The following is an 11,738-nucleotide window of genomic DNA, read 5'->3' as shown; positions in this document are numbered from 1 at the left end:
CACCCCCCCGCCCCAGTCCTCACCTACAGATGCACGGGCCTGTCCTTAATCCTCCAGAGACACCCAGCATACTAGTCTGATTTCTGTTGCTGTGATAAACACCGTGACCAAAAGCAACTTGGAAAGGAAAGCATCTCAGCTTCTACTACATAATAGTCCCGCTCTGAGGGGAGTCAGGATGGGAACTGAAGCAGAGACTGTGGAGGAACCGTGCTTGTTGGCTTGCTCTCCGGCTTGTTCTATGCTAGCTTCCTTATACTGCTAATCCCACCTGCCTAGGGATGGTGCTGCCCACAGTGGCCCAGGCTCTCCCACACCAATCACCAGTCAAGACAGTGTCTCACCAACGTGGCTCTAGGTGTCATTCTCATGGGGGCAATTCTTCAATTGAGGTTACCTTTTCCCAGGTGAGTAGGTTGTGCCAAGTTGACATTAGCAAACCAACACGCTAGGTATGTGATCTTCCCCCACCAAGGCTACCCCAGAATAGGCTGGGTTTATAGAACATAGTTTTGCAACCACAAAAATAATGTGCTGGCCCTTAGGGAAGATCTTATACATGCACTGATTTCCGGCACACGGATAAGGGTGTTTGTAAAGATGCATGTGCGTGCCTCGCATACACTCTGCCAACACTGTGTGCCCAGGGATTCTCTGCCCATCCTCCTTCCCTGGAGAAACTCGATTTCTGTGAGCCGCTTGTCACCGGGGCCCATACAGGTCAAGGCCCACAAGGTTATGGGTTGGATAGTAAGGGAATGTAGCCAGGTTTCAGAGCCAAAGGGAAAATGGTATCCCAGAGTTGAAGAAGAGTAGGCAGAACCTTGTCTGTGTCCAGGGTGACCCTTCAGAGGCATGCCTACAGTCATCTGGCCATATACACGAAGGGTCACCTTAGAGACCTGAGGCTGGCTCTCTTGCTTGGAGAGGAGCAGACAGGTACGCTGAACAAGCTGTTAGCACCAAGCCCACGGGTGTTCTCAAAGGCGCTCCGAGAGCCTGCCGAAGTTCATTCTCCTTCAGGGGAGTCTATCTTTTCTGAAAACAGACACATCTCTGGTCTGAAGCCAGAACCCCCTCTGTACTGACCAAGCTGCCAGAACAGCCAACCCTCCTTCCAGACTCTTCCCTGGTTACTTCTGTCCTTGGGTGCCTCTATCTAGGACACCCCATTCTCCCAGCCTTATCTCAGTGGCCACAGTTCAAGTGAGCTGTCCCTAGGGATGAAATGACTGAGGGAGACTTTTCCATGGTAATGGATGGTCTCCTCCTTTAGCATGAGTGAAAGGACACCTCCCCGTGGCTGCCGCCAGAGCGGGGAGAGGCCTGGATATGCATTAGGTCCCAGAACTCTGCGGCAGGACTGAAGAGGTTGGCACCTCTTGGCTCATGTTATGCCACCAGTGGGCAGCTCCATCTGTCAGCCCAAAGCTGAGAGCCTGGTCTGCTGCCAGCTCAGGACCAGCTTGGGAGGGAGTCTGAGCTTCCTGGCCATTGTCTATTGGGGGCACGCCCAGTGTGTTCTGATGGTGACCTGGAGAGGCCTAGAGTGAGGCAGGAAGGGAGGGAGAGAAGAAAAAGGAGAAGGAGCTGGCCAGAACCTGCTCTGGGTGGGAGAGGGGAAGTGAGAGGGGAAGACTCGGTGTTTTTCCTTATTTGTGTTTTATATTAAAGAAAACAAATAATATCCTTTGAGAAACCCATTAAACAAAGCATATCCTGAGGTCCCAGCGGCCCATTGTGGCTGCCTGGAGCCTGGAATCCATTCACACATTTTTGGCTAGATTGTTGGAGGCTAGAAAGACCGGGAGTGGGAGGGAAGGGCCATCATTAAAATAGTTTAAAATGGCTTTTGCTCCCTGGACTTAATAGAAGTCTGGGCCAAATAACTATAACTCCAGGATCCCATGTCTGCCTGGCCCAGTGTCCTCCCATCACCTCTCTGGGATGCTCTAATAAACCGGCCAGTCCAAGTATAGCCAGGGCCACCAATGTCCTCCACCTTCTCCTGTGAAGGCAGACTAAGGGACTCTAGAGAGTCCTGATGAAAAGCTCTGAAGCCTCTCTCGTTGCTTGACTTCCCTGCGCCTTGATCTCGCTGACTGCCATGTGGGGCTTGGGGCCCAGGGGACCCCCTCTCCACTCTCCAGAAAACCCATGGGCTCTCCCTCACCATGTTCGTGCCTGTGCAGTTTGAGAACCTGTAGATATCTCAAGCATCCTAGGTCCCACATGAGGACTCTTCCTCTTGGACATCCAATCCTAGATCCCAGCTCCTCCACCCCAGCTGACCAGGATGGAATGACAGTGTTCCTGGGCATGTCCCCACATGGACACATTTGCCGGCCAGGTGTGCACACCAGCTTCTGCAACTTGTTCCGCCTGGGCCTGGCATTTGGTAGGATTGACATCACATAGAAGCAGGTCTCTCCCAAACCTTGGTGTCAATCTATAAGGATGGGATGCAAAAGCCACCCTTAGAATTTTCCCCAGACCTTCCTTTGAAATGTAGAAGACAATTTCGTTCTTTGCATGTTTCCTAAGTACTTCCAAGGGAGGGTAAAATTGCAGGGGGAATTTGGGCCTAGAGTCAGCTTGTGCTCAAGGCTGGGCACACTCATCTCTAGTCTCTCAATGGCCACTGCAGAAGGTGGTAACATCTCTATCTGGAGATTGGAAAAAGAACCTGTCCCCTTCCTAAAGCTATTGTCTGCACCTGACCCTTATGGGTTAAGCTCTCTGGCTTGGAACTCCATAGGGAAGATCCCCTACTCTTTTCATGGAACCAGCTCCTAACTGAGGAGAAGGATAAGGAGGCATTGGTGACCTTGACTCTGCTACCTTTCTCTGCAAGACCTTGGACTACACACTCAGCCTTAGCCTGAACAACCTCTATATTTGGATATGATGATTGCTGAGGTCTCCTTCCGGTCCCTCTATTCTCTGAGTCTGGAATCTTAGCATCCACCTTTCGTGGGAGAGTCACTCATTCCCATTTTCTGACCTGATTTGATGGTCAGAATCTAGCCTCTCATGTCCTTCACTGGGTGTTGTTGTGGCAAATGAGGTCTTGGACAAAAATAATTCATGTCCTCTTTCTCCATGTCTCAGGGCTACCACCCTATGCCCCATGAAGTGGAGATCGCACATACCAAGAAGCTGTTTCGGAGGCGGAGAAACGACCGAAGGTAGGAACAACTGTTGTGGATGCTGTGGCTCTTCCCTGGGCCGGCTGCTGGGCAGATTAGCTCTGGTCTGTGCTCTGAGATAGGGCTTCCACTTGTAAATGAGATGGGCACCTTTGAGGTGATGTTGGCAATACTGTAGGCTTGGCTATAGAGCATCAGCAACTGCATTTCTGTGGTTGACCCAGGGGCTGGGTCCCTTCAGAAGACCAGCCGAGGGCCACCGGCTCCACTCCTTCCTGGGAGTGAGCATTGCCTGGGATTTGCAGAAATGCTCTTTCCATTAACCAAAACTGCAGCATGTCCTCAAAGAGCTGAGCCCGTGGGCTGAGTGTTTAGGAACATGGCCTCCAGGAGGCTCCCCAAGCTCACAAATTCAAAGCCACTCCTCTTTCTGTCTCTCCATCACTGGGAATTGTCCTGTGTATGAGCCGCACTTTGCAGTGACCGTCACAGTCCTGAGTAGTAGTAACCAAGGGACAGGAAAAACATGATGAGGTGGCATACCTTGGAGCAGGCAACTGAGATCGAGCTTCCAAGAAATGTGTGTGTGTGTGTGTGTGTGTGTGTGTGTGTGTGTGTGTGTGTGTGTGTGTGTGTGGTCTACGAGGCTTTCTTACATGGAAAGGTTTCTTGACATTTTTTTAAATGAAAATTTCCAGGTGCAGAATCCTACTGTGTGCAGCCATTTGTGCTAAAGGGGGAGTGGGTTTTTTTTTTTCTTTTTTGGCTTGGATGTGCAAAAATTATTTCTGGATGAAAATCTTAAAAAAGAAAGAACAAAAAGGCTTATGCTTGAGGAATTAAAATGAGGTGTTTCCCTATAGGGAATTTATTCTTAGACAACGGTGATGGCTTGTGGTTTTGCCTTTAATGAACGGCGAATGTTCTTTAAGAGACAAGAGACAGCCAGCTGACATCCTGCTCTCAGAAAGCTAGGAGCACCAGAAAGCTAGGAGCACCTGCTCTCCGTGCTGCTTGGTCACAGCTGGAGGTGTTGGGCTCTGGCCAAGCTGGACCTCCGACCCCTGAACCAGGGGTAGTAGGTGGGCAGAAATGGATGCCCAGGATGCCTGTCATTTAATAGCAGATTTTTGATTTCTGAAAACATTCACAGGGGAAATGAGGCTCCAGCTAACTGGGAGGCAGGCTGTCCTGGCTAAGGTCTGGGATCAACAGCCATCAGAAGAGGAAACCGAGCCATGAGAGCTGAACCAAGCCCTGTCCCTGCCCTGGCCAGGGTACTGTTGGTTCCCATCCTGTGCCACCTCTCTGCTCTGCTTTGTTACACAGGGCAAGTTTTGGGTTCTGGGTTCTTGGGAGAGGAAAGAAATAGGGAGCTCCTCACAAAGGAGAATGATGCCAGCAAGGACCAGGAAGGAGTCAGGGAGAGCAGAGGCCTTGCCCTCCTTCCTCCTCAGTGTGTGCCTTAAAGACGCCAAGACTCTCCACGCTTACAAAAGAGAAGTCTTCTCTGGGCCAAAGCACTGGCATCCAGATCAGGCCACATGTCCCTTTTTGAGCCAGGTCACCATGCTCCACAGGAGTCCTCTAGACGGGGCAGGCCTCTGGAAACAACATGACCCAGGAATGTCGGGAGGGAGTCCGCATTGCATGGGAGAACCAGGAAGTTGGACATCCACTTATCCCTACTCATGATAGCGAGTGCTCTGGGTAGGTCAACGCACCTCACAGAGGATGTGGACCGGGCCAGCATCCAAAGAGAGGCAATAAAGATGATTAAAAGGACAAAAGGTATGTCCTGTGAGGAGGGCTGGAGGACTAGGGCCAGGGTAGAGGAAAGCGCAGCCACATGGTAAACCCATGGAAGATTTACATGGAAGGGATGAATGGCAGCTGTCGTGTTTACTGAGAGGGAGCATCTTAGTGACCAGAGTCAGACTGCCAAGGTAGCAGACACACACTGCCGAAGTGTGTGCTAGACAAGGGACCGGTCAGAAAGATAACACCCATTTCTCACTTGGGAGGGGGGCGGTGTCCTGTTAGAGCCCGCACACGGTAGAGATGTTCATGAGAGAACAGGTAACGGTGTAACTGGAAGGCTTTGTTATCTGACGCCAGGAGTTTCTAAGTCTCTTTTGGGAACTATGGTGATTCTGGCATTCACGGATAGGCTATGAAACATTACCAAGTCAATCCCAGTTCTCTAGCAGACGAGCCTCCATGGTGACCTTGTTAGGGGCCAAACCTAGACACTTGACACCTCTGTACTACAGGCTAGCCTTGCTAACATTCAGAGTGTAGACCACACTGAGAAAATACTGCTGAAAGAAATGGCCAGCTTTTGTAACCAAGGAACACAGCTAGCATCTACAGAATCTCAGATCTTGCCATTTGTCATGAGAAGGGAAGTGGCAAGCTACAGCCTCCTAGTGTCCCTGTGACTCACCTTGGAATTCCTGCAGGAGGCTTTGGCCTCCTCTCTCCCTATGAAATGACTGGAATTGGGGTCTGATAGCTGCAGACCCCTTGACACATTGCTGTGCCTAGAATTGACTAGTACTTCCCAACCAGTACAGGCATTCTCAAAACTGGTACCTGGCACCACCCCCATCCGTGCAGAAGTCTGCCATGTGTTCTAGTCTTATTTAGTTCTCCAGGCGTCTCTGTGTGCTTTGCTGCTTTTCTCTCTGCTGGTTCAATGTGGAGGCAGTAGGGAGCTAAATCATGTAGCAGTGTGGGACATACGCTTTAGAAATAGGGACTGGATTGGTGAGGTGCTCCGTTTGTTTAGAGAGTATTGTCTGAATGTATGTGTGGATGAATATGTACACGTGTGTGTTGGTGCCTGTAGGTGCCAGAGGCATCAGATGCTCCTGGAGCTGGAGTTGCAGACAGTTGTGAGCCTCCCAGCATGGGGGCTAGGAGATGAGCTCCAGTCCTCTGCAAGAGCAGTAAGTGCTCTTAACTGCTGAGCCATCTCTCTAGATCCCAAGGTACTTCATTTCTTGAACATTGCGCTTTCTTTCATAAAATGAACCCACTACTCAAGAGGCTTGTGCAAGTTCATTCTGGTGCGCACTTGAGTGGCCCTAGTAGCAATGTGCTCTTCAGGTCAGAGGGACTTTTAGGGGCACAGAAAGTGTTCCCATATGGAGTAGTAGATCTTCTTCTCATTACTCTACCTTGAAAGTCTAGCCTCATAGGCGTGGCATCCCAGAGCCCAGAACAGTAGGTAGATAGAGCCCCTCTCCAGAAGCAAGCTGAGACTCAGCCTCCCCTTCCCACAGGCAGCTTTCGGGGGCCCTGATTAAAACTGAGCTGTAGCTGTCTTTCCCCCAGTTTGCAAAAGGATCAGCCACAGCGACAGCTTGAAGAAAGCTTGAGGCTTTCTTAAGAGTTTTCTCATATTTTGGACAAACTGATAACCACTTGCTTATTGGGGAGAAGTAATAAAATATGACAGATTTCAGACAAAATTATGCATTTGGGGATAGAAATGGGATTAATGAATATTCCATGCATTTCCCCAGAGCGGCATGGCTTTGCATGCTCCATCTCTACTGGGTTGAAAATGGGCAGTTGAGAAGGGGCTGCTGGGGATTTGTCTGCCTCCCCCTAAAGCTTTCTGCCCAAGTCCAATATCCAGGAAGAAGGAATTCTCTAAGGGACTGAAGTCCTGACTCATAGCCTCTGCTTACTTAGCGGATTCCCTCATCCCTATGGAAGGGGGAGAGTTCTGCACCCTTCTCCCACTCCCAACCCTCACTCCCCTTGCCCCTTGCTCTATTTTAAGAGATGAACGTGTCACTGCGATGAACACACTCTGCATGCCGTAGTATCTACAGCCTGGGAAACAGACTCCAGGGTGAGGGTAAACTCAGGAAGGCATGCTGTTAGGAAGGGACAAAAGGCAGCTGCAGCGGCTCAGGCAGAGAGAAGTTGAGCTCTAGGGCAGACTTCATGGCCTGTTCTGACCATGCAGGGAGTTCTGAAGTTTGAGGGACGTCTGAGTGTCGAGCTAACATAGAGTGACTGTGTAGAGCTTTGTGGGTCATGTCCCTTGATCATCATTTCCACAGAGGCAGCCAGAGGGCTGAGAGCTGTTTCTGAAAGGGATGTAGGCAGTCCATTGAGCTCCACAGTGAAGTCCTTTTGAACACCCTGCCTCAGTTACCTTTCTGTTGCTGTGACAAAATGTCATGACCAAAAGCAACTTCTGAAAAGAGTGACTAGTTGCTTACCGTTTCAGAGGGTGAGTCCATAATCAGCCTGGCAGAAACATGGTGACAGCGATAGCTGAGAGCCTGGATCTGGATCCACAAGCACAAGGCATAGAGTAAGCTATTTTAGGAAGTGTATGGACTTCTGAACCCTCAAAACCTGTTTCCAGCGACACCCCTCTTCTAACAAGGCCACACCTCCTAATCTTTCCCAAATAGTTCCACCACACCTGGGGACCAAGTATTCAAATATATGAGCCTATGCGGACCACTCTAATTCAAACTTCAACATCCCCAACTAGAATTATTTTCTCCGTGGTATGTTCTGTGAACTGGAGAGAGGCCCTTGTGGTCAAGGACATGAGGTGCAGCCACCACCCTGGCATTATGGGTGCAGAATCAACCAGAATGTTGTTTATGTCTGTGTAGCATCTGAGTTGTGGTTCAGAGGAGGAGGCATCATGAAGGTGTTGAGGTTTGGGGAGATCCTAGACTGCTCCCTTTTCACTAGTGAAACTTCAGAAGAATTTTAAAGGGAGAAGGGAGTGGGAGAAAGAGGAAAAGCCACAGCTAGGTGGGTGATGGGCCAGGGATCCCTAGAAGCCACCACCATAGCTCCCTGGAAGCAGAGGCAAATGGCCCCATTTACACTGAATAGGAGGGAGAGGCCAGCCTGCCCTTGCTCTGCAGATCCTCTGCCTAGGTTATCGAGAGTCTTAGAAGGCCCCCACAGACTCCTCAGCCTGGCCTCTCAGCAGTTAGAGTAGGGGGGCTGACAGAGGCAGTAATGGTCTTTTGCATGATGCCCACCTAGGCTGCCAAGAGTCAGGAGAGCCTTTCTTCAAATTAATTGACTTTGTTAAGTGAGGCCCCCGAATGGTTAATGTACTCCATGTGCAAAGCAGATGGACAGGAAGAAAGGAAGAACACCTTGGCCATCCTGGCTAGCGTCAGATGGCTCCGCTCCACAAGAAGCCTGAGAGCAGGCCATCCCCATGGGGTGCAGAGCTAGGCTGTGTGCTGAACACTGCAGGGTGACCATGGTCTCTGTCCTACAGCTGACAGTAACTGTGTCTCCGTGTCCTCAAGCTGTAGAATCAGTTAAGGATCTCTTCCTTGCTTCCTCTGCCTGCACATGCTCAGACCCCAGGATCAGCCATTGGCTTTGATTTTGCAAGCTCCTTGTAAACACCGTCTGTCACTGATAAAAAACAAACAGGACATCTGGAATTGGAGGCCATTGATATAGTATACTTACGAATATACCTCCAAACAATGATTCTCTGCTTTAGAGGGTTGAATTTTGTAACCAATGAGTTATGTATCAATTTTTTAAAAAATTATGAGACTGGGTCTCATTGCACAGACTCTTTGAACTGTAATCTCCCCGCCTCGGGTTTTTTTTTTTTTTTAGTACCAGAATTACAGGCATGTACTACCATATTCATCTTTGGGGGAAAAAAAAGTGTGGGATTTTCTGTTGTTGTTAGTTTCTTGAGTTGCCTTGGGGTTTGTTTTGTTGGTTTTCATGATTAGAGCAAGTGTAAGGATGGCGTGATGGGAAGCGCCCCTCGGAACTGTCTCTAGAGCTTGATGTCTGTGCTAGTCCCTGAATGTACCAGGAGACTGAGCTTTCAAAAAGGGGTGCAGATTTAGTCTGGCTGTGATTTAGTCTATGAAGCTGTGCTAGCAACTAATAATCACCTATTTTCTTCTAAACCATCTATAATTGCAAGTCTCCTTGGGAGAAAGTGATAATCTATATTCTTTCATTTTTGAAATTAAGAACTATATACAAGTAGCTGCGATCTTTATCCATTTTCTATCAGAATTCGCTCCTGAGATGACGGAGGCCAGGACATCACTCAGTCTGCCCTCTGCAATGAGCATTGCTGCAGGAGGCCAATGGTGTAATTCAGTCTCGAGTCTAAAAGGCAAGAACTAAATGTCCCACTTAAGAAATGAGCACACCAATTCAGCTTTCCTCTGCCCTTCTGCACTATGCCCGGCCCTTGATAGGTGAATGATGTCCATCCACACTGATGAGGATAGATCTTCTTCACTGAGCACAATAACTCAAGTGTGATCTTTCTAGGAACCACCTCCATAGAAACACACAAAAAGTCATGTGTCTGTCTGTCTGTCTGTGTCTGTGTGTATGTGCATACAGACACTGGTGCATGCATGCCACAGCACCTATGTGGAGGTCAGAGGATAACTTAGGGTTTGGATACTTGACACAGGATCTCTATTGTGGTTTTTTTTTCTGCTATATATATCAGATTAGCTGGTCTGTGACTGCCTGCCCCCACCTCCAGGGATTCCCCTGCCTCCACCTTCCGTCTCCCCATAGGGGTACTGGTATTACAAAAGCTCATGTTACACATCCAACTTGTGTGTCAGTTCTAGTGATTCAGACTCTGGCCCTCACACCTTTTCAAGTGCTTTTTACCCTCCAAGATCCTTCCCTAGCCCCTAAAAGAGTTTTAGCAGCTATTACCTAAAATTTACCGTTTATTTTATCTGTTCTCTAAAATACTTCAGACACAATCGGGGCCATTTGTGCCTTCACATGGAGTATTCCTGTGTAACCAATGTTGCCCCATCCCTCAGGTGAGAAGGTGTGAACTCGAGGCCTGTTCAATGATCTGTCTCCCATGGCCCCAGCATCCGAGAGATATACCAGCTAGACTTGCCTTTTCCAGGCTAATTCTTGTTCGCCCCTGAGATGACGGAGGCCAGGACATCACTCAGTCTGGCAACCAGACTCGGGCTTTCTTTTGTCCATCCCTTAGTAAGTCTCATCAGGCACTCCATCATCAGCCTCATGTTTCTCTCTACTGTCTCTCAATACAAAAATGTAATTTTAGAGTTGTATTAATTTTTTAATAATTTATTTACTTTTATGTGGTTTGGTGTTTTGCCTACATATATGTCTATTTGAGGGTATAGGATCTTGGAATTATAGACAGTTGTGAGCTGCCATGTAGGTGCTGGAAATTGAACCCACATCCTCTGGAAGAACAGCCAGTGCTCTTAACTTCCAAGCTATCTCTCCAACCCTTGTATTAATATTTTTAAGTCTGACTGTTTGCCATTGCCCTGGTGGCCCTACCCCCAGGTCATCAGTGGTTATGGGTGGCTCTTCTCTTCAATCCAGAATCCATCCTCTTGACCCTAACATGTCAAGTGACACCTAGACCCGTGGACAAGGGCCCTGATAGACACCCAGGGCCCCCTGGTCTCCTGTCTACAAGTCTCAGTGACTTTTTGGAGCTTAGCATTCCCCAGACATTTAGCATCTCTCCATCCATCATGGGGCTCGTTAGTCTACAAAGGGGCTAGGTCTTCCAGGTCTTGTTCACCAGGAAACTGATTAGGAATTGACTAGCCACAGCCCTGTCTGTCCATCAGCTCAGTCCCATAAATGGCTCAGTTAGTCCTTTTCCAAGTACAGTCGATGCTCATTACCCAAGGATTCCATATTGCAAGTTTGCCTACTTACTAAAAGTTACTATAACATGACAGTACCTGTAATGTTTTGACAATCAGTCATTGGCAGACATGGAATACTAAATAATTTGAATCCCATGTTGTCCAGGGTCCCGGCCAAGGTACCATCCTGCTTCTCTTATTCCATCTCTTACCCTGGTCATGGTTTGTCTGGTAGGATGTTTTCCACAGGTGTGTGCTTCAGTTCACGATTTTGCTGTTTGCATGACTCCCGAGTAAAGTGCTAGAGGTTTGTGTAGTGACCCTAAGTTCAAGTTCCTTATTGGAATAGAAAAGGAAACTGTGGGTAGCATGAACACAGGGCCGTCTCATCATCCCCAGGATCCCGAGTTCAAGAACGCTGGCGTGCTTTACAGAGAGAGCTAGCACATTTGATTCAGTCCTGCCCCGAGTTCCGTGATAACAGATCAACAACACACATTAAATAAGCAGTCTCTGGGAGTCTGAAGAGATGACTCAGTGTTAAGAGGCCTAGCAGCTCCTCGAGAGATCTGGAGTCAATTCCCAGTACCCAGTGAGTGTGGCTTACAACCATCTGTAGCTCTAATCCCAGGGGGCCTGAATCCTCTTCTGGCTTCCACAGGCAGAGCATACCTGAGGTGCACAGATATATATATGCAGGCAAAAGGCCCGTACACATGAAAGTAAGTAATAAAACATATAAATAATGAATAGAATAAGCACTCTATAAACAGAAATGCACATCTAAAAAGAGATTTTATATTGATGAGTCTGTGAAATGTGACTACAGGACCGATCACTCAGCGTCTGCTAATTCTGTGTTTGCAGTGACATTCTGGAGAGGAGCCTCCTGAACAAGAATAAGCTCTGCTTGTTCTTTTTTTTTTTTTTTTTT

General features: G+C 48.5%; 1 protein-coding gene across 4 annotated transcripts in view; it reads left to right on the top strand.

Annotated features, from left to right (window-relative positions):
• The window catches only part of Ctif (cap binding complex dependent translation initiation factor), a 243,610-nt gene that overhangs the window by 116,903 nt on the left and 114,969 nt on the right, over positions 1-11,738 (top strand). For all 4 annotated transcript variants that reach the window (XM_013349619.2, XM_005356275.2, XM_005356274.2 and 1 more), the window contains one exon: positions 3,112-3,188. In XM_013349619.2, coding sequence (XP_013205073.1) covers positions 3,112-3,188 — 77 coding nt within the window. The remainder of the gene's footprint in view (positions 1-3,111; positions 3,189-11,738) is intronic.

This window comes from Microtus ochrogaster, chromosome 18, assembly GCF_000317375.1.
Source record: "Microtus ochrogaster isolate Prairie Vole_2 chromosome 18, MicOch1.0, whole genome shotgun sequence".
Taxonomy (NCBI): Eukaryota; Metazoa; Chordata; class Mammalia; order Rodentia; family Cricetidae; genus Microtus; species Microtus ochrogaster.
The sequence above is the reverse complement of the archived record's forward strand: the minus strand, read 5'-3'. Positions and strand labels throughout refer to the sequence as shown.